The sequence below is a fragment of the Electrona antarctica genome (assembly GCF_951216825.1).
Source record: "Electrona antarctica genome assembly, chromosome: 22".
In the NCBI taxonomy this organism is placed as follows: Eukaryota; Metazoa; Chordata; class Actinopteri; order Myctophiformes; family Myctophidae; genus Electrona; species Electrona antarctica.
The window spans coordinates 2,614,795-2,638,555 of NC_136805.1; the positions used below are offsets into that span (position 1 = coordinate 2,614,795).

Below are 23,761 nucleotides of genomic sequence, written 5' to 3' on the forward strand. Positions count from 1 at the left end.
TAAGGTGTAGTTTACTTCAACACGGCTTATAGTCATAGACAATGAAATATGAAGAGATAACCTCATAATGTATCATTCAACTGTGAAGGTGCGTGAGCTGGAGGCAGAGGTTGAATCTGCAGGGAAAGGTGGAGCAGACGCCATTAAAGGTGTCCGCAAGTACGAGAGGAGAGTGAAGGAGCTGACATACCAGGTACTGTATACCATGTTCACTTTAATGACCATCATTCCTCTGACAAAAGGAATAGATTGCACGAGCATACAACTAATGTTATGAATTCACTCTGACTTCAGACTGAAGAGGACAAGAAGAATCTTGCCAGGCTTCAGGATCTGGTGGACAAACTGCAGCTGAAGGTGAAGGGCTACAAGAGATCGGCTGAGGAAGCGGTAAGACACATTTACATGGTGATGAATGTTCCCTTGTGGCTGCCATGGGCGTAGTACTGTTGGCATACTGTAACTATAAGACATAATATGACTTGGTTATGTAAAAATAAATACAAAATAATGCTGGTATTATGTAGTATACTAGTATGTCCATCTCGCTGCTTTCCACGAGCTTTAGGACGAGCCCCCAAATGATGTTATCTCTAGATCCCTATGCTTCTGCGGCATGGTATGGAATCTGCACCGCAGGGAAGCTGTTACTGTACAATGGGTGCTGAAAAGAAAGGCAACCATGCACACGAAAGGCTGTGTGTTTCAGGCACATTGGTACAAATGTCCAACGTGGACTACGGAAAGCAATAGATTTTGTTTCCTCTAAGCTGTGATTTTTGGCTCGGGGTGCCAACCAAGAACAAGAAGTGGCACAGCCATGATCGTGCCGTTCCAATGAGAACCTGTCCGAGCTCATTCATGTGGTCCCAACTAAGGCACTCATGCTGGATGGGCCACTGTATTATAGCCACAACCACACTATACAATTTCCTGACGTTGTCTTGTTTGGACTATAATTGCAAGCTCCTCTTTTCGCATATTGAGGCTTTGAACCATCTTTATCATATTGTAGGAGGAGGCAGCCAACTCTCACCTGACCAAGTGTAGAAAGGTTCAGCATGAGCTGGAGGAGGCAGAGGAGCGTGCGGACATCGCTGAATCTCAGGTCAACAAGATGAGAGCTAAAGGCCGCGACGCCAAGGTAATACATGTTCAATATGAAGGTTTAAGATGATTATCTTTAAAGATGCAGTGCCGTAATCCCCCCCCCCCCCCATAAAACATGATCATCAGGTATTAGGATTATACTAGGAGGATTTTTTTTAAGTGTACAGAAACAGAAAAGTGGCCACACCCACTAGTTAAGTATACCTGGTTTTCACCTTAGCACCACTCACCTGAACTCACAGCTGTTGTATGATAATAAGGGGAGGGGTTGATATGGGGTGCATACTTAGTTTTTGACTAGGCATTGGTTAGACATGGGTTTGAGATAGGTTGTAGATGTAGGACTAATGACTGGTCTAACCGATGACTAGTCTAAACCAAAAACTGTCTAAACTAAGTACTGCACCCGTTGATTTTAGTGTGTCACTAAAAAAAGTGTATTTCGATCGGGCCTTTTGACTCAAAGGCTTTCAGCTTTCAGAAAGAAACCAAAAATACACAGGGAAGACATATTTGCATATTATAACCACACCTGGGGGTCTATTAGAGTAATGTTAACTCCATAGACACTGTATACAAAACAGATAAGTACACAACTATGGCACCCTATCTTTAACTAAGATTTAACTTAAGATGAATGTTGAATATCTAATTGTATATTCCTACTTTTACAGGGAAAAGACGCTGCTGAATAAATTCTCCAATTCAAGTCACCGTGCAAAGTCATAAAATATGACCCATTGTATTCAATAAAATATATAAATATTAAAGTCATAAAATATGACCCATTGTATTCAATAAAGGTGGCAACTAAATGATGTTGTTTCTTGTATTCATTGTCTCGTCAATCACTTTTTAATGTCAGGTTTTGTCCGATTATTCTGGTTCCAACACACATGTCCACTATGACTACTATTTTGTAAACCCATTAAGCTCTCACACTGAAGTCCACACGAGATAAACATCCATCCACCAACAGTCCTCCTGCACCCACCAAGGACTGGACAAAGTTTAATGTCGACCGATCGCTTTATTGGGTCGTCCACTCACAGTTAACAGTTTGTTTGTATTGAGTTGTGCTTGAAATGTACTGTAATTCTGCAAACTGTTAATACATACTTCAATCAATCAATCATTCAATTAAGTAGGGGCGGACCGCCACAAAATCAATCGATGAATGAACGATCGGTCGGTAGGCTATTTTTGCACTCTGGCATTGTATAACAATCAGAACCATGAAGTTATATATGTCTGAGTTATATTAAATAAAATAAAGATATAAGGTCCTGTACCTGAGACAGTAAGTCTTCACACTGGAAACAAACTGTATTGTTGAGCAAAAGGAAAACACAAAACTATTTATTTTGAAATTAAATGTCAATACTCTTTATCTGAATTAAGGTAGATCAAACAAAATAATACAATTGAACAATCAATCCCTTTTTAAAATGAAAATGTAAATGTTCACTTCAATTTCCCCTACAATGTCCCTTTAAAGGTGTCCCAGTGTCAAAGTATCCCAAAGTAATCCCCAAAAAGTAATCCAAACATTGTAGATCCTCTCTTACATAAAGTAGTCCCCAAAGTTATAAAACAAAAAGCCTCACTGGAAAAAAGAACAGTATCTCCTTCTCACCCAACCTTGAAGTCAGGAATCCTCTGCTGGTTCCTTTGTTCACAAACGCCGAATTGTTAGCTTAGAGAGCTTCAGAAATGTCCAACCAAACTTTCGGTTCGAGTTCAATTCTGAATTTTGCTTCGTATTGTATTAAAAAGAGAGTCTTTGACAAACAGTAAGAACCATACCAAACCCTCTTCTAACTGCCTCAAAATGGAACCCAAGCTCGGCGCCTCACTTCCTGTTCCTTTATAGCTTCCTGGCAGTTCACTTCCTGGAATTGGACAAATTGGAACTATATCTGGAACTATTGCTCAGCCCCACAGCTCCCAGCTTTCTCTGTCAGTGGCCCAACTTCGTGGAATGAACTCCAAAACTCTTTAAAACTGAGCTCCCTTCCATCTTTCGGTCAGTTCAAAGGAATGCTCCAGAACGTTTTTCACATTACTATGTATTGTTTTTGACTGTATTTTGTGTATTGTAACCTCGGCTATACATTGAAAATGAGGGCTTGCCCTCAACTGTATTTCCGAGTAGCCTATAAATAAAGGTGATGATATGATGATATTATATTCTCCGTACACTACATTTCAGGGTTAAATATTCAACCATATTTTAACCAATATATTCCCTTGTTATTCCCCAGTATGTTTCATTTTCTTTCAATACTCATACAAGGACAGGAAATACATTATTTCACACAATAACACACAATAAGAAAGTATAGAATAGTAGATCTTTCGGTTAAGTATCGGTTTCAGCATAGAAAAAAAACAATGCTTCTTAAGTCATCCCTTCTGGGGGGGGGGGGGCGTGGCCTGGGGGGGGGGGTGAATGAGTGAATGTACAGTATGCAAAATCTCTGTAAAGCGGCTTGGATAAAGGCCCTATATAAATGCACCATTTGCCATAGAGGTATGGCAGTTGCACAGCTATATTGTTGTAAAGCTCAATCCTGTCTGCCTTGCCTCTGCTCTTCTCGTCCATTATTTGATTTTGTTTAGGTTTATTTTGTTTATTGTTTTGTGCAAACCAGTTGTATGTGATAGGCTATAATTTAATAATAGTATAGTGATTTACTACTAGTAGTGCATGTGTATTTGCCCCAGACATACCAGCAGTAGCTATATGGGTGGTCTGGAGTTGTAGTCTCAACAGGTGGTACGTGGGTCACGTGGTTACTATAGGGCTATAAGCTGTATAGTATGGGGGTTTTAACGAGTGCAATACAATACATTCCTTCCTTTGGCTTGCATGGACCTTTAACTAGCATTTTGTAATTGATAAATAAATATAATTTTCTAACACGATCTTCTCTTTGCAGTGAAGCATTTCTTAAGTATTTTATCCTGCCTTGATTTATCGATAAACCAATATATTAATTTTAAACTGGAAACACACGTCTCTGCGCCTCTTCTTTATCTCAGCCCAGTGGGTTTTCAATTTGTATCATTGTGTATTATCATTTCCTTTATAGAAACAAGCCATGTTTCTCTCTCTCTCTCTCAGAAAGAGAGAGAGCTAGAGGGTCAAAAGTGTTTTTGGACTCCTGTATGTATGGATTTTGTATAACCAGCAGGGGGAGCTATAATACCACCATTCTAAGAAAGCAGGGCCGAGGGAAGCTTTAAATGCTGTAGACTGTACTGTCCTCAGTGATAGAGCTGCAGGACAGTATAGTAGCAATGACCTTCCCCATAACTATCTCCAGATGAATGCTACCGAAGAGGGACGTGCACACATAGACAGCCCCTGCCCTGTTACCCGTCTGTAAAACAACTGCCCTTTCCAGACCATGAATGCAGCATTTACTACATGTATGGTGAAAGATATGCATATGCCACAGCACTCCTTTCCATGTCATGCCGGAAGGAAGGCAGCATTCAGGAGAATTGCTTTTTTCCCCTGAAGTCTCCTGAATGTTTACACAGTATTTTGCATTGAACAAATTTGTTTAGAAATCCATGTCGTTACACCGCATCTCCACTAGCTAAAAAGTGCTGGGTTGCGCCCCGGATATAGCAGATCTACAAGCTCACAACGCGTGCTATTTTCGCTATTTTTGTCCAAAAGTGCTCTGTTAATGGGATTTTAGCCCCTGCCCCTCTAACACACTGTGCACGTCCCTGCTACCGAATATAACATTACAAATAAAATCGTAAAAAAATAAATCAAGATGTATTCATAAAAGGAAAGACTGATGATCTCAGTCTCACTCTGAACTTTGAAAAGCGTGTCAATATGGCACGATTTCCACTATACGACCCCTGTCTATATTTCTATTCATGCTGGATGTTGCAGTTAATTGGACTGAATCAGCCAGCCAATCACAGGGCCGCTTTGAGAAGCCGCCATCTTGCCTTTTCTTTTGTGGGGACAAGAAATCAAACGGGCAAATGTGATTTTATTTATTTAATGGTAGAACTCAAAAGTGTTGGCCATGTTTGATTAAGAAAAGGAGTGGATAGTAACTAACGTGTAATAGCAAAGCTTTAATTATCTGTTATTACAGTGCAATACTGCCACCATTTGGTGGCCAGTTATACTTGTGTGATGTGTGCTGGTCCAAAAGTGGCCCTATATCAAGCTATGCTGCCTCCACGTGGCCACACAATGACTGCAGGGCCTTGTTTGGAGGAAAATCTGATGGAATTCTAGTGGCTGTTGGTGCATTACCACTATAGACACCTCGCCTAGTGATGTGCAGTGTCAACAGTAGGGCTTGTCCGGGATTTGAACCCGGGACCTCTCGCACGCAAAGTCAGAATCATACCCCTAGAACAACGAGCCTTGATTTCCTTGTCATCTTCATTATAGCATGGCTGTTTGATGCACACGTGATTTTCTTGAAGATGTCAGCAATGCAGCAGGTAATGGAGATATAGGACTGTCAATTTAACCCACCAATCAACTTTCTGAAGATTGCAATGTTGCTTAGGGTGTGTGGGTAATAGTTCTTATACTCTATACAGGTATATATATTCATGTGTCTGTGGTCAATATCAACTATAACTATAAGAAAATAAACCTCAAAGAGTTATGAGAGAGTCAGCCAAGTTGTGGCAGCCAAAAATACACTGCAATGGGTTTACAAAATCCTAGTGGACATGTGAGTTGGAATGCTCTGACAAACCTGACTGAATGAATACAAGAAACAACATTATTTTGTTGCAACATTTATTGAATACAATGGGTCATATTTTATGACTTTTCACGGTGACTTGAATTGGAGACCTTATTCAGCATCCTTTCCCTGTGAAAGAGAGGAATATACTATTAAGCATCCAACACTAGTACCTTTAGTTCTAATCTTTAGAACTATGCACAAACACAAATTACACCCACGTTTGTACTTGTAAAACTGTGATGTGACGATAAAGATGATTCCGATTCTGATAGTTAAATCTTAGTTTTTACTTGTAAAACTGTGATGTGACGATAAAGATGATTCTGATTCTGATAGTTAAATCTTAGTTAAAGATAATATATCTTAATACAATTATTGAACATACCTTGGCGTCACGGCCTTTAGCTCTCATCTTGTTGACCTGGGATTCAGCGATGTCGGCACGCTCCTCTGCCTCCTCCAGCTCATGCTGAACCTTTCTACACTTGGTCAGGTGAGAGTTGGCTGCCTCCTCCTACAATATGATTTAAAAAAAGCCTCAGTTTTTGAAAAGAGGAGCTTGCAATTATAATCCAAACAATACAATGTCAGGAAATTGTATTGTGTGGTTGTGTGGTTGTGGCTTAAACAGTGGACCATCCAGTGTGAGTGCATTGGGACCATTATGAATGAGAATGAGCATGGACAGGTTCTCATTGGAATGGTGTGATCATGGCTGTGGCATCATTGGTACGACCTCCCGTTAGTTCCACCATTACTAACCTTACTAACTATGCCAACAGTACTATGGCCATGGCAGCCACAAGGGAACATTCATCACCATGTAAATGTGTCTTACCGCTTCCTCAGCCGATCTCTTGTAGCCCTTCACCTTCAGCTGCAGTTTGTCCACCAGATCCTGAAGCCTGGCAACATTCTTCTTGTCCTCTTCAGTCTGAAGTCAGAGTGAATTCATAACATTAGTTGTATGCTCGTGCAATCTATTATTTGTGTCAGAGGAATGATGGTCATTAAAGTGAACATGGTATACAGTACCTGGTATGTCAGCTCCTTCACTCTCCTCTCGTACTTGCGGACACCTTTAATGGCGTCTGCTCCACCTTTCCCTGCAGATTCAACCTCTGCCTCCAGCTCACGCACCTTCACAGTTGAATGATACATTATGAGGTTATCTCTTCATATTTCATTGTCTAGGACTATAAGCCGTGTTGAAGTAAACTACACCTTACCCTGCCCTCCAGTTTCTGGAGCTGCTTCTTGCCTCCCTTCATGGCCAGGTTCTCAGCCTCATCTAGACGGTGCTGCAGGTCCTTCACTGTGACCTCCAGGTTCTTCTTCATCCTCTCAAGGTGAGAGCTGGTGTCCTGTTCCTTCTTCAGCTCCTCGGCCATCATAGCAGCCTGGAAAGTCATGTTGCATTGTATTGTATGTTATTATGAAGCGATGAGGATATCTAATATCTAAGTATGTTAATAGTATACTAATAGATAGGTATGTTAACAGTACACTAATAGATAATGGTAGGGCATCCTAACTTACATCAGTGATGGCCTTCTTGGCCTTCTCCTCAGCATTCCTTGCTTCTTGAACGCTGTCGTCCACTTCACCTTGGACCTGGATCAGGTCAGCCTCAATCTTCTTCTTGGTGTTCAAAAGGCTTGTGTTCTGAAATAAAGATTCAGTTGAACAATATAAGTAAGCATGATGTAAATATTTGTTTAATTCTGAATATTGGATTTTTTTTAATTGACTTGCGTACCTGAGAGTGCAACAGTCCAGCGCGCTCACTAGCATCTACTAGTTCTTGCTCAGCCACTTTGCGGCCTCTCTCTGTCTGTTCCAGAGCCACTCTCAGCTCCTCGATCTCTGCCACCATGAGGCCGTTCCTACGCTCCACCATGGTAGCTTGCTCCTTCAGGTCTTCTCCGCCTCTGAGAGCATCGTCAAGGTGCAGTTGGGCATCCTAAATGAAATCACATTTGAAGTGGTGAGGAGAAACATCAGAATGTGACCATTTTTTCAGAGCGGCTCCACTGTTTGAATATGTCTCTGTCTAACAAACTACTATGGTTTGCACCTTAAGCTGTCCCTGGACGTTCCTCAGTTGCTTCTGGGCCTCAGCAGCCTGGCGGTTGGCATGACTCAGCTGAACCTCCATCTCGTTCAGGTCTCCCTCCATCTTCTTCTTGACCCTCAGGGCATCGTTCCTGCTCCTGACCTCACCGTCCAGAGTGCCCTGCATGGAGTCAATGACCCTCTGGCTGTTCCTCTTGATCTGCTCCGTCTCTTCATCCTTTTCTGCCAGCTTCCTGTCGACCTCACCCTTGATCTGGTTGAGCTCCAGCTGCACACGAAGAATCTTGGACTCCTCGTGCTCCAAAGTACCCTGAAATGTAAAACAGGATCAAAATGAAACATCATCATAACATCATCTAGATACACTGGTAAAACTTATCGAAATAAATCTAAAATGCTGTAGTGTAAAACATTGTAGCAAAAAGTGCTACATCCCCTGTGCTGGGGTCAAACCTTGATCAGCAACTCAACAGTCCAGCATGCAAGAGGCACCGCTAAGACAGCTAGCTCGCTCAGAGGAGCTTCAGTGGGATCGCTACACTACCTCCCCCATACGAGAAAAAGCGCGTCCTTGTGCTTGAAGTTCCACATAACTCACATGAGGACAGGCATCCCACTTCTGACACCAATGTAGCGAATTTACAATTTACAATTTAGGCATTTAGCAGACGCTCTTAATCCAGAGCGACTTACATTAAGCAATAACAAAAGCATGGCATACATCACATATATAAAAAGTAGTTATCATGAATCATGCGTAAACTAAGAACGTAACAGTGGAGTATCTATGTTAACTATACATACTATACTATATACTATATTATACTATAATACTATATGTGTACTATAAAGTGCTATGACTACATAAAGTGCAATTCTAGAGCTGTCTACGTAACAAGCTATAAGTCTGTTTAAAATACTATCTAAGTCTACATAATGTGCTATCTAAGGGGCTAGGCTAGGGCAAGTGCTACGGGCCATGGTGGAGTCTGAAGAGGTGGGTTTTCAGACTACGGCGGAAGATTGGGAGTGAGGCTGCAGTTCTGACTGCACTGAATTGCACAACGCCCTGAGCTGGGATCAAACACGGATCGCCAGCTCACCAGTTCGGCACGCAACATCATGGGCAATGCTAAGATAAGCTAGCTCGCTTAGAACCACTTGTGTGGGGTCGCTACAATTGCAGCGACCCCAGACAATTGCATTGTTCTGCAGTGTTACCTCGGCTTCCTCCAGGGCTGTCTGGATCTCTGCCTTCTCTGTCTCCACCTGCTTCTTGCCCTTCTCCAGCTCATGGATGCTCTTTCCAGTCTCACCGATCTGTTCAGTCAGGTCTGAGATCTCCTCTGCAGTGGATTGAAAATAATGAATGAGGAACCTTTCCGTATTCAGAGTATTGTGTAGTTGCATTTGAATAAAGTTGGTGTAGCCTTTAATCCACAACTTATCTTGAACAAGAATTTTAAAAAAGCAATATGATGACCTTTTGACCCATTAACAACATAAGCCTTTGGCTCAGAAGAAATATGCAAAACAATATTGAAGCAAAAATATGAACTGCTATCAAAAGAAAGACTCACGTTGCAGGTTCTTGTTTTCACGCTTCATGGTCTCCAGCTGGTCCAGAGACTCCTCGTAGGAGTTCTTCATCTTGAACATATCAGTGCTGAGAGAACGAGCCTCTTTCTGAGCTCCTTCCAGTTCTGCCTGTCCCTCTTCAAACTTCTGCTTCCATTCTGCCAAGACCTGCACAGTAATGTAATGAAACGTGTCATTTTACCCCACTTTAAGGACCTGCACAGCATGTGTCATTAACCACACTTATATTAAAATAATGAATGTCAAAGCACCTTATCGAAGTTCCTCTGTTTCTTGTCGAGGTTGGCAGCCAAACCGTTGGCCCTCTCCACATCAACCATGAGGTCTTCCACTTCACCCTGGAGTCTCTGTTTGGTTTTCTCCAGAGAGGCACACTTGGAATTCACAGCCTCGATGGCTTCCTCAGCTTCCTGGAGACGCTGGGCGAGCTTCTTCCTGTTGGTCAGTGTTTAATGGAATAAATGATTGTGGGCAATATTTTGTGGTGCCTGTCAGTGTAAAACATTGGTTCTCAAAGTGGGGTCCGCGGGGACCCCCAAGAGTCCTTGGTGGGATCCAGGGGGTCCCCAGCTGAGGAAGTTAACTCGCTGCCAATAACGTCTTTGGACATCTTTTTTTCAATGTCCCTCCCTGCCAAGAACATATTGTACGTTTGATGTTTTTTTTATTCTTACACTAGGTGGTGCTCTTGGCTAACCTATGACCCACAGTGCACGCCCCTGTGCAGGGAGATGCAAAATACACATGGTTGCAAAGATCTCCTCCCACCCTCTCCCACGCTAGAGACGTTTTGCATATTTATCTTCCGTGTATCGTTCCACTTTTGGCGCGACCACCATTTAATCTTCAAAGCAGTCTAACTACTGAACACATGGATGTTTTTCAAACAGATTTTTTTATCATTTGGAATTTGTTTTATTTAACATAAAGACTCTCTTCTGGGTATCCCTGGAACAAAACCTTTGCAGAGGGTGGTCCGCGGCCAAGTATCAATTTGGGGGTCCTCGACACATTTTTTTTTTTGAGAAACCCTGGTGTAAAAACACTGATGACTTACTTAGCTTCCTCCAGCTCCTCAGTGCGTTGGACAGCGTCAGTCTCATACTTGCTCCTCCACTGACACACCTCAGCGTTGGCCTTGGACATTCCACGCTGCAGCTCAGCCTTGGCTTCCTGCTCCTCCTCAAACTGTTCCCTCAGAAGGTCACAGTCATGGCGAGCTGATTGCACAGCGTGGGCAAGGGCATTCTTTGCCTGTCAGACGAAAAACGACAAAATGTCAGCTGGATACAAATACAAATTTGAAAAAAATACAACAAAATAAACTAGGCCTAAATAGGGTGTCTGTTCCTCACCTTAACCTCCTCTTCAATGAGTCTCTTCAACTCCTCAACCTGCTGGGTGGAGGCCTGCTTGCCTCTGGTGAGCTGAGAGACGAGAGCTTCCTTCTCCTCCAGTAGACGACCAAACTCACCTAGATAGAAATTTGAATATTTGTTCATTTCAAACAAATCATCTCCAACCATGAACAAACCTTGTAGACAAAGTAAACTTCAAGATGAACATTTACCGTTCTCTGTCAACAGTCTCGCTTTCTGAGCTCCAACATCATTGAGCTGGCGAAAGTTCTCATCAGCCTTGGCCTTGATTTCACTAAGTTGGTCCTCAAGGGTACGCGCCATCTTCTCAAGATTTCCCTGCAAATGAACATTGGACAAATTCAATCATCTTCTTTTTCTGATTGGTTCATTGCTTCGGTTTGAACAGTAAAGCCAGTCCTGTTGGAGATGTTTTTCTTATTCATCACTGGGTTGGCCATCATTGTCTCCACCAGGCCGAAGGCATGGGGAGAGAGTATGTTTTGCACTCCGTCCGTCCGTCCGTCCGTCCGTCCGTCCGTCCGTGTGTCCGTGTGTGTGTCCGTCCGTCCGTCCATCATTCCGTCTGTGAACAGCTAATCTCCGGCACCGTTAACCCGGTCGATGCCAAATTTTGCACACACACTCCCTGGATGCCAACGATGAACCTCTACCCAAAGATTTCCAGAACGGCCTGTTATAGCGCCACCAGGAGGCCGCTTTGTGCAAAAAGTTTTTGGACAGTACACCTACAGATTTTGTCCAAACATCACGCAAATTGGTACACAGTCTCTCTAGAGCCATTCAACGAAACGGGTCTTTCAGATTTCTCAGACTCCATCCTGATTGGCTAAGATTGGCTTCCAAAGTTTGCAGGAGTGCTCCGTTTCAAACAAAATGCTGCAAATCATGAACACATCGTGTGATTTCCGTGAAATTGTGCACGCACATTCCCACTAGGCCGAGGAAGAAATGCCACATGAACATTTTCAACTCAGCCTCATGGTGGCGCTATAACTGGCCAAAAAGTGTTTTTACCTCTAACTGCACGGATCTGTATGCCAACTCCCTAGAGGCCAAGGAAAAATCTTTGCCTGGAATTTTTCACATCTGCTCTTTATAGCGCCACCAGGAGGCCGACATATGTAAAACACATTTTCTAATATTACTCCTTCAGATATTATCCAAATTTCACGCAAATCGGTACACATGCTCTTCATAGTCATGTGATCAAGACAGGTTTGTTTGATTTCTCATAATCCACCCTCATTGTCTACGATTGGCTTCTAAACTTTTCAGGAGTAGCCAGCTTTGTACCCGTTTTGTACAAATCGCCACAACTACTGATTGTGGTGAAACTGTGCATGCATATAGGCTTTGGAAGAAATGCCACTTGACAGTTTTCAAATCAGCCTCATGGTGGCGCTACAACAGTCCAAGCCGCGTCACACACACACACGTTTATATTGCTAAACATTTTGCCAAAGATCACACACTCCTATCCTCCTGGTGGAGACCTGTGCCCAGAAGGGCACTTTTTCTAGTTAGCTATGAGGAGAGAACAGCACTGCACTGTTTTATCTAACAAGCCTTATTAACCACTTAAACCCATATGGTTGATGCAGAGTCCCCCAGGGGGCTATACTAGTGTCTTTTCTGTTAATGTGGGGAAAGCTTCGTTTAAACTAGCCAAACATTATGCTATGTTTACTGTAATCAGGGCAAGATTTATATTATGCAAAGGCATTCCATCATACCTTTGCCTTAGCAACAGCCTCCATGTTGCTGGACAGGTCATCGATCTCCATCTTGTATTCACTCTTCTCCTTCTCCAGTTTCTGCTTGACACGCTGGAGGTTGTCGATCTGCTCGCCCAGCTCTGCGACGCTGTCCGCCTGTTTCTTACGGAGAGCAGAAGCGGTGGCCTCGTGCTGCAGGGTGGACTCTTCCAGGTCACGACGCAGCTTCTGGAACTCAGCCTCGCGCTTCTTGTTCATCTCGATCTGAGCGGCGGTGGCTCCTCCGGCCTCCTCCAGCCTCTCACTGATCTCCTCAAGTTCCCTGGAGAGATCAGCTCTCTGCTTCTCCACCTTAGCACGAGCAGCACGCTCTGCCTCGATCTCCTCCTCCAGTTCTTCAATACGAGCCTTTTCAAATGAATGGACATGTTAAAATCCTAATTCACACTTATTATCAATGATTTTAAAGAAGATGGAGAAAAATAATACCTGGAGTTCCTTGATCTTCTTCTGCAGCTGGGCCCCCAAAGATTGCTCATCCTCAATCTTACTCAGAAGCTGGGTTACTTCAAAGTCCTTCCTGTGGAATACAGTACATCATATTTTAGTGGTAGTTTTTGTCCTTGTCATTTTATATTGTTATTATTATTAATATGAATTATACATATTATTTGTCCACATTACTTCTTAAACTTCTCATCAGACTGTTGCTTGTCATTCTCCAGATCCATGATGGCTTCCTGGGCCAGCTTCAGATCACCCTCAAGCTTCCTCTTGGTTCTCTCCAGGTCCATGCGGAGCTTCTTCTCTTGCTCCAAAGAACCTTCCAGCTGCACAATGATACATTATGTGTAAGTCATCATTGAGTGAAACAATAAACATATAATGTATTCAAAACATCTGCTTCACTTTGTAAACACTCACATCATCAACTTGCTGCTCCAGCTTGGTCTTGGCCTTGGTCAGAGTGTTGACTTTGTCTTCCTCTGCCTGCAGGTCATCCAGGGTCTGCTGATGGGCCTCTTGGAGCGCCTTCTTCTCCTTGGTCAGCTTAGCAAGACCTTCATCTTGAGAGGCCATCTCCTCAGTCAGGTTCTTCACCTGATAGAAGCAGAATGAATGGATCATTATGGTTCTATAACTTGATAAGATGGACAGAGTGTAAAACCGTGAATGGATCACTATTGTGGTATAACTTGATAAGATGACTAGAGTGTGTAATGTTGAACCTTGTTTTCAGTGGCGTGCTTCTCCTTCTCCACTTTGGCCAAGGTGAGCTCCAGGTCATCGATGTCCTTCTTGAGCTCAGAGCATTCATCTTCCAGCTTCCTCTTCTTGGCCGTCAGCTCTGCATTGATCTCCTCCTCGTCCTCCAGTCTCTCAGTCGTCTCTTTGAGCTTTGCCTCCAACTGGATCTTACTTTTAATAAGACCCTCACACCTCTCCTCAGCATCATTCAGAGCCTCGTCTCCCTGGTTGTCAATGAAAACACAAGGGAGGAAACATGTCAGCATTTTTTCTGGGAGAGACATTATTTTGCAGTTGCCTGTTGGGGGGTACAGACTATTAGTGTAAAAGACTGGTGTGAAAAAGAACAGCTTTGTGATATGCGACAGAGAATTGTAAAATATCCAGTATACTTACTGATGACGATGACGTCAGGAGGGTATTCCTTTCCTGCGTCAGAGTCACCAGCTTCTCCTCTAGGTCCTTCTTCTTGGCCAGGGCAGCAGCCAGGTCAACCGTCATCTTCTCGTAGTTCTCCTTCATGGCTGCCAGCTCCTTCTCAGTCTCGGCGCTCTGCAGGAGAGGCTTGATCTTATAGTAGACCTTCATCCATGGCCAGTTCTTCACATTGACGAACGAGCGGAGGTTGAACTGGATGGTGAAAATGGCCTCTCTGTGGAAAAAACGGTTGTAGTGTGTCATGATTGTGGACAGAGTTGGAAGAAGTATACACTTTTATTATAGTGATTGTATTGAACAGGAAGTAACATGAACAAAATGATGCTTGTACCTTCTGACCATCATCTTGACAAACTCCTTCCTCATGAGGAAAGCTCGTGCGAGAGCCTGCGTCATGGTGACCAGAGCAAACAGCTTTTCATCTCGCATCTCCTCCAGCGTCCCCAGCAGACCAGCTTTGAAGAAGACCTGAATACAATATTACAATCACTGTAACTAAACAACTGTAACATCTACTTTTAGTCCTCTGTCCACATACGTATGTTAAAACCAGATTCACAGTGTGTTTACCTCGGTGTGTCCATGATGTTAAACCAGATTATACAACAGCTAGTTCCGACGAAGCAATCTGATTGGTTGAAATAGCAACCCGTGGTTCAAACCAGCATGATAGGCCTATAGTCACATCAATATATCACTCTGCACATGATTAGACCATATATGGCACAGCTGCGCTGTCCCAAACTGTCCCTTCAAGCAAGTTAAGCCCACCAGAGAACCAACGGCTGTTCAAATTAATTTGCTAATTTCGATTTATTTGGTGGACTTACTTTTGATAAATGGTTGGAAGAGGACAAGAAGGAGAATTTCATTATACTATTGGAGTGGTTAACACTTACAGCCCGTTGCATTTTATATATTGCCGTACGTTATCGTGCAGCGAAAATAGCTAATCTACAAGTCCACAACGCGTCGCCACCGCACCGCGTTGGAAGCCTGTAGATCAGTTACACAGTCGTACGACGGAGCACATATTGGAATTCCTCCCACTCCCCGGGGCGGCTTTGACAGCTCAGCTGTGTTGATTGGTGTGGCCTCTGTGAAAGAGTGCTGCGACTTTGAATCAACAGGTAGCCTACTATTTAATGTCTTTAATTTACTTCAGATGCTTGCGGAACTCGACTATGCCTCGTCCCTATGACCGCATCACTGGTCGTGCCAATAATCACAGTAAAGCACACCCTCTCGTGTAATGTTGCTGTATTTACCTTGGTGTGTCCAAACTTGTACTCATCAACGGGAACATCAATGGACCCAAGCAGCTTCTCTGAAGCTTTCTTGTTGTCCATGAATGCGCCATCGGGACATGCGCTGGCGTTCAGTACTTTGTACCTGTTTTGCAGAAGTTCATGGTCATTTTGCGTCCCTCCCGTTAATATGTTAAAATTAAAGCTTCTGGAAGAAGGAATGAATACCTCTGCTTGAAGTCAGCATATGGGATCCTGCTGGGGAAGCCCTTTCTACAGATCCTGATGCCCTCCAGCACACCGTTACACCTCAGCTGGTGGATGACCAGGAAGTTCTCCATCAAGCCTGTAAAGATGTTATTATTATTATTACCAGTAGGACGCCTGCGGGCGAGAAGCGACCTCGCCCTTTCACACATACGCCTCCTTGACGGCAGACTGCTGGGCGAGCGCTGGCGCTTTGGCATGGGGGGGGTCAGATAAACATGGAATGAATTCTGTACTTCCCATATATGGAGCATGTCTTGAGTGTACAGGGTTTGATGAGGTCAACATAGGATGTCAAAACAGGTCAGCTCCATACAGTCCAGAGACTCCAGACAGAATGTTATGACAGCATTTGTTTATGTATTAGTTTTTCCCTGTGTTTACCTGGAGTCTTGGACTCGTTGGGAATCAGGCAACGCACAAAGTGAGGATGAGTGCTCCTCAAGTTGGTCATCAGCATCCCCAAGTTAGCCTATTGAGAATTAAAAGATCCAAGTAGGCTTTTTAAAATCACACCCGTGTGAACTGACAACTGAGTGATGCAACTCCCCTCTCCCCCTACCCCTCTCTCTCTCTCTCTCTCTCTCTCATTAGCAGGCAACAGTGCAGCACTATCTCTCTCTCTCTCTGTTTCTGGCACAACAGCGCCACTTTTTCCCCTACTGGTACTCATAGTAACATAGTCACATACATAGGTTAACACGAACATTGCTGTTCCTTGGAGTGGTTGCACCATTCAAAAAGTGATACAATGTTGTACTTTTTCCTCCACTATAAATATTTGAACACTTTATATACTAGTTACACTACAGATTCGATATAGATTGTACTAAAACATAAACTGCACATTAACCACTTAAGCCCAATTTTAAATTTCAGCCATTCAAAGATAGCTGATCTACAAGCTCACAACTGGTGATACGGAACATTTTTAATTCCAACATTGCCTATTTCTTACCTAGATCATGTAATAATAATAACAATAATAATAATGCTTCATTCTAACAGCAATCTAATGTTGATAATAATGAATAAATGTTCTTACCCTGAAAGCACTAGACACGGTCTGCATGGAACCACCCTTCTTCTTGCCCCCCTTCTTTGTGTTATCTGTTTATATTCCATAGAATCATCAAAACAAAGTTAATTTATAAAGAACTTTTTCAACGACCAAGGTTGAACCAAAGGTCTGAACAAGAATAAATGAACTTGAAAATATTGTTTCTGATTTAATGTGGGCTCGCTTATTCAGTTCTGTCGGGACAACTCATGAATGGATAGAAAATTTATTGAATGTAAAATGAGCAATATATTTATTATGGTTTGGCGGTGAATTGGATCTGCTTTCTATGTACACTGATGAAGCGCATCAGTCCCGACCATAGGGATTCCGAATCCCCCGTACATAAACAGCAGATCCAAAACAACAGGTGGTAGCTGGGGTGGTGGTGGAGGGTGAGCAGCAGTGTTAATTTGAGCAAGGCAGCAGTGGTGTGTGCAGCAGCAGCAGCAAGCAGGAATGAGCAGTGCAAACTTCCAGATTACCAGTAAGTAGAGCGGTCTGAAATTAAATGAGTGTGTGATTGGATGAGTGGTTGTGGACGGAGTTTCCCCGACAGTCGACAGAACTGGCTCTGTGCATGTCTGACAGGTGCAACGCTCATTAAGCTGAATCGTTTACAGTTTGAAAAGTATGTAGAAGGGGGTAAGGACGGTGCCAACGTTTTGGGGATAAATCGTCTATAGTGTGCTCGCTGCTGCTCAGCACACCATGATAATACTATCAGGCAAAGGAGGAGCATAGAAAACATTATATCATAGTATTCTATTCATATTAATCAACATACCTTCAGGCTCAGGAGGAGGATACAACACTTGTAGCACTTTAATTGAAGACTTCTGGTACAGCTGCACCACGGAGTCGTTCAGCGGGTCCTTGTTCTTCTCCAGCCATCCTGTGATGCTGTAGTCCACAGAGGTTAGGTTTAGGTTAGGAGGTTAGGTTAGGTTTATAACTTAAAGTAAAAGTAACATAACATAGCCTATAATGTATAAGGTTCTGCTAACCTGTAGTCCACAGTTCCAGCGTAGTGGACCAGGGAGAAGTGGGCCTCACCCTTGCCTTTGGCGGGCTTTGGCTTCTCAAAAGCTTTACACTTTCCAAGATGCGTGCCGTGCAACTTGTCACAGAAGGTTTTGTCTGAAGCCTTCGGGAACATGCACTCCTCTTCAAGGATGGAGAAGATGCCCAAGGGCTTTGTAAAGGAGACGATGACAAAAACAATATTAACATCATGTCCATTAAATTAAAGCACAAAATATGTGTAATACCTTCTCAGTGAGCTCAATGCAGACAGCAAGTATATGATAATATATAATAAGGTAATATTAAGTGTATACCTTCTCAATGAGCTCAATGCAGACAGCCAAGTCCATGCCGAAGTCAACGAGATCCCAGGGAATTCCTTCTTTCATGTACTCTTCTTGTTCCAGAACAAACATGGTGTGGTTGAAAAACTGTTGCAGTTTCTCATTGGTGAAGTTGATGCACAGCTGCTCCAGGGTGTTGAACTGTGAGTGGAAATATCATTAGCCCAATTGTGTAATTGTGACAAAATATAATTGTCTCCCACTTAAAAAAAAGTCCACGCTTACGTCAAAGATTTCAAAACCAGCGATGTCCAGCACACCAATGTAGAAGTTTCTCGGCTGCTTGGTGTCCAGCATCTCGTTGATCCTAATGACCATCCAGAAGAACAGCTTCTCATAGATGGACTTGGCCAAGGCACCCACTGAGTTACCGACCTAATGAAATAGGAACATTATTAGTAATGGTATGAATTACACAATTTACTATTAACAATGTAGGCATTTAGCAGACACTGAGGGATTGACAGTAAACAAGGAAATCATGAGGTAATACATCACATGCATTGCAATAGTAATCTATAGGAACTGAGGTGAACCACGAACATAGCCTCAGTCTAAACAGTATAATCTGAAACAAAATCAAAGTCTGTACATGAAACTACACACGATAGGATGCCAGCCAACTGAGCCAGGTCTACAAATGAACTTGGCATCTGTCCACATGACAACATCTAAATTACATTTTAGCCTTTGCATAAACCTGCAAGGTCGTCAAGGCTAGGGCAAGTGCTACAGGTTAAGGTGACAGGCTAAGTGTGAAGAGGTGAGTCTTACTCACCTGTGGCACAGTCTGTCCCTTAGTGACAAACTCGTTTCCAACCTTCACTCTGGGGTAGCAATATGCTTTAAGCATTTCCGCTGAGTTGATACCCAACAGGTAGCCAATCTTGTCAGCCTCTGAAATGTTCATACATACGCAATTTACAATGCGGGCATTTAAACTAATTCCACAGAGCAATTTGCAGAAAGCAAGGTAAACACAAGGTTACAACGGGGGAATAGAGATAAACCAATTACCATCAGTATAAACTATATTTAGCTTAGTTAATTTAGAATATAAGTAAAATAATGCAATACTTGTGACAATGTATGCGTCATTTTCATTCCTTAGTTGAAGATGCAGCTGTGATAATGATAAATACTACTACTACTACTACTAGTACTACTACTACCACTACTACTACTAATAATAATAAACTATTAGTACTACTACTATTATTATTATAAATAAAGATCAGCTCACCCTCTGTGCCGTCTGGTTCAGCCTGCTCCTCACGCTGCTTCTGCTTGAACTTCATGACTCCATGATGCATCACTGCACCGGTGAACTTGTAGATGTATTGTTTCTCTTCACCGTTGAAGCCCAGGATGTCAATAGCTTCCTGATGTCAATAAGCAGAGATGTGTTCAGAAGATTGAGATTAACGTTACATTAACAAACGTCCTGTAAAACTGTGCACAACTCAACTGTCAACAAACCAACATACAGTGTATACAGGTTATCTGCACATTTCTAAAGTGACAACGTAAGGCCTGTTAAGACCTATTAATACCCCAGTTCAAATAGGATTATTTTAGGGGGGTCACCGTCTGAAAACTTTGAGAACCACTGCATTAGAAAATACATTCTGCAGAGCAACTGCCTGCAGTGAGTATTGGAAATATTAAAAATAATAATAATCATCAATAATAATAATCACTGACGTCAGTGGCGTCCAGCTCTGCCTTGTCGTCAATGCTGGCCACAACGATCACACCCATGCTGATCAACGGGAAGTCGTAGGGGTTGTCGGAGATCAGGCACATTTCTGAAAAGGGATTAAAAAGAGTGACAGTGTGTTTTTATTCATTAATTTATATTCTGGCTGCAGCATCATTAACACGGAGCCCGTCAGAACCGTAGTAACCGTAGGATTAAATTAATCGTCTAGCCTGCCAGAACCGTAGGCTACACTTTCCAGGGTTTATATTCTTTAATCCATGTTTTGATCCGATCGAATCATTAGCTGCCGCTAGCATAACAGTCAAAGTGTGACAGTGGCCGTGGCCATTTTGAAGATGCGCTCGCATCCACTTGCACTCTATGTGCTGCTTTCAATGGCCTGTATCTCAAAATCGGTGCAATGAATGTCGTTTCTGGTGAAAGCAAGGTTTTTCAATGGCCGACAGCAGGTGCACCACACACAGCATTTTGTCATTGTAACATCCGGTTACGGATATTTGGCTCTTCAAAATAAGGGTTGCGCACGATAAAACCTTAGCAATAGAGCTCCGAAGTCTGACGTCACTTTCAGTAGAGGTCGTCAATCTCCAGGTTCATGTATTTGTTTATTTGCATTGAGATCCCCAAACGGCGATTTTAGGTCGCTTCATATAAGAACTGTGTTTGAAAAATAAACCGACCACCTCTGCGTTTCTGTCAGGGGAGTGGCTGTGCGTCGTTAATGATGTCCATTCATATTTGATACAGCCAGTTTCTAGAGAAAATGGAATTAATGTGACCGCAAAAGCCTTGAAACTACATATGAATGCAATGTCGCTGAGCATATACGTCACGCCCAGCTGTCAACATATTGCGTTCCTGAGATTCCTCGTTGACGTAAGCTCAGCTGGTGGTGACTCGACTCGTACTAACCACGATACATTATATATCAATAAAATAAAAATAAACGTAATTAACGTTCAGTTTCTGTTGTGCGACGGGCTGCGGGCAGAAGCAGCCTACCCGGAAATGTAGTCTCTGGGTTGTTTGGCTCGTTTCTAACGCTTATTTTGTTACTCTTTGGGTATATTTGTACATTTCCACCTTCAGTCGATGCTTCATATCCATATGAGTGAAAAGGCCAGGGTGATCGGTTTATTTTTCAAACACAGTTCTTATATGAGGCGATCTAAAATCCCCCTATGGAGAGTACAATGCTTATAAAACCATACATGAACCTTTGCGCTCACTGCCCTCTACTGGTAGTAGAGGGCAGTGACGTCAGGACTTCGGTGCTCTATGCGCGATAGATATATTAATTCATCCTGGCAGCACTTACCAATAATCTCAGGTTTGTGGTTGGTCATCATCTGGAAAAAGATGTGGTAACCTCTCTCTGCAGAAAGCTGGTAGGTCACTCTGGACTTCTCCAGCAGATCTATATGGGTTGAACATAACTCAAAATCTAATACTCAAAAGAATGCATATATATAATAATTTATCATCTGTGAACTTCATACTTACATGTCTCAATATCAGCACTGGCCAATTTACCCACTGAGTTGAAATGGATTCTGATGAATTTACCCTGTTTGATAACAGCACAATTTGTTGCATCACCTCTACATTGTGGAATTATTGCAGGTTTTCTCATAAAATGTTAAATTATTTACACTTACAAAGCGAGAGGAGTTGTCATTCCTCACAGTCTTGGCATTACCATAGGACTCCAGCAAGGGATTGGCTGCAATAATCTGATCCTCCAGTGACCCCTAGAATGTTTCAGACATCGCCCACTTTAATATTTGGTCAGAATTATTTTAAATTGAATTGCTATATTGCATATAAATGTTTTAATTTGAAATTCATTATATATTTTCATAATAAAAACAACATTAAAAACATGTCGTATACCTTGATTTTACCGCTATCAGCGAGAGATTTTTCTCCCGCAGCACTTGCTGCTGTTGCAAAGTACTGAATGACACGCTTGGTGTTCACAGTCTTCCCAGCACCGGATTCTCCACTGGTTATAAATTCAGAGAAATGCAGTTAGTGAATCTGTGTACAATGTTCTTTTTGTAATGCCTAGTAGATGATGGAAACTTACGTGATCAGGACAGACTGGTTCTCTTTATCTGTAAAATGTAAAGAAAACTTTTGGTCATGGATATACAGCACAAAAGCATTATAGTTTTACATTTGTTGACATTGTCCTGTCAGTACGTACCCATCAGCATGAACTGATAGGCGTTGTCAGAGACAGAGAAGATGTGGGGTGGAGCCTCAATACGCTTCTTGCCTCTGTAGGCATTCACAACCTCCTGGTCGTACACTGGGAGCCACTTGTAGGGGTTCACAGTTGCACAGAACAGGCCAGAGTAGGTCTGAAGGGGAGAAGAGAGAGAACATTAACATATCATGCAACACTGAGCACTGAGCATGCCACATCCACTAATGAGCAAGTTAACGTCAGAACCATGAGTTAGTTTGAATTTATTATTCGATTGGTTTTCACTCGATGATATAACTTGTACTCTGTATAGTCTATGTTTCTTTCGTTGCTATATTGACAGGTGCAACGCTGTACTGTTCTCAGCATGTAGAAAAGCTTACGTAGATCATCCATGCTGCATAACGCTCTTTGAGGTTATACAGGACAGTGGCTTCAGAGAGGTGGGTCATCATGGCCATGTCCTCAATCTTGTCATACTTGGGAGGGTTCATTGGGGAGACGTCAGCCTCGGGGACAGTTCTTGTCTGAAAAATAAAATAAAAAAGCACAACTTCAGAATGTGTGATTATACAGTTGCAATGTCACTATTTTATTTTAGATCCACCTCTACCTACATCTCCCTTGTCCAGCGTCTCCACGGTGACTTTGTCACCCTCCTTACTGATGATTTTACACTTGAGGTACAGCTCGACCTTATCCGCCACATATGCTGCAGATTTGGCATCAAAGGGTGCACTTTGAGACTCCATTCTCTCCCTCTCTGGCTTACGGAGGTACATGGCGGCCTTGCCGTACTGCTCCATCTCTGCGTCCGTACTCATGGTGGCGGCTTTCTGTAGACGGAAAAAAAAGATGGTGTTGATGCCTTTGCTGACTTGAGATCTGAGTGGATAATTGTAGTATAAGACTATTCTAATATAGCTTTGTGTAGGTTTAATAGAAACATTATGAACAAACACTCACTTTTCCCCTCTACCAGTAGAAGTGAAATCTTGTGTGCAACCCCTAAGTGTGAAAGAAACACATAATTGTGAGGACATTGACATGAGTTGAATGATTAATACGATTTATAATCATGAATTAAATGAGATTATATTAACGTTCATTCTCACTCTCACTTTATAAATTCACATTACACATCTGAAAAGAGTGATCCATTTCAATAGTATTAGTATTACATGCAATTCAATTCAATTAGATTTGCCCTTTCACTTCTTTTTGTGTGTTTTTGTTATTTGCTTATTCCTAATTCCACGTTAATTTCAAGTTATGTTTTTTGTCATCATCATGTGTTGTTTTTTTAATTACAACAGTAAGTATACTTAAAAAAACAAACATTTGGTCATATTATCATCTACTCAGGCTTATGTGAACACCCCAGAAAGTTTTTAAGTTGCTTGATTCAGTAGATAATGATAATCATTTTAGCTGCCCCGCCACCCCTTCCTATACAAACCTATTGTAACTTCAAACTCCATTTAACCATGATAGATTAATCGAAAATACCCGTCCTTTTTTCCTTCCACAGGAGGAAGTTACTAATGTGGCTCTGGAGAGGAATGTCTG

The 23,761-nt window shown here is 42.4% G+C and overlaps 1 protein-coding gene across 1 annotated transcript; it reads right to left on the bottom strand.

Moving 5' to 3' along the window:
- Positions 1–6,040: 6,040 nt before the first annotated feature.
- On the bottom strand, positions 6,041–23,016 carry LOC306914710 (myosin heavy chain, fast skeletal muscle-like; the record flags this gene model as incomplete). Its single annotated transcript, XM_079491885.1, has 40 exons — positions 6,041–6,046; positions 6,241–6,369; positions 6,694–6,789; positions 6,891–6,995; positions 7,085–7,255; positions 7,395–7,520; positions 7,615–7,818; positions 7,933–8,241; positions 9,153–9,277; positions 9,512–9,677; positions 9,782–9,965; positions 10,588–10,784; positions 10,886–11,004; positions 11,101–11,227; positions 12,646–13,035; positions 13,117–13,207; positions 13,312–13,457; positions 13,552–13,728; positions 13,857–14,099; positions 14,272–14,527; positions 14,645–14,781; positions 15,582–15,705; positions 15,789–15,906; positions 16,212–16,299; positions 16,873–16,937; positions 17,675–17,790; positions 17,895–18,082; positions 18,228–18,398; positions 18,483–18,632; positions 19,036–19,154; positions 19,501–19,639; positions 19,962–20,065; positions 21,299–21,397; positions 21,484–21,547; positions 21,639–21,731; positions 21,874–21,985; positions 22,070–22,097; positions 22,190–22,346; positions 22,576–22,719; positions 22,810–23,016. The coding sequence occupies 40 exons, from the start codon at positions 23,014–23,016 to the stop codon at positions 6,041–6,043; spliced, it is 5,790 nt and encodes a 1,929-aa protein (XP_079348011.1).
- Positions 23,017–23,761: the final 745 nt, after the last annotated feature.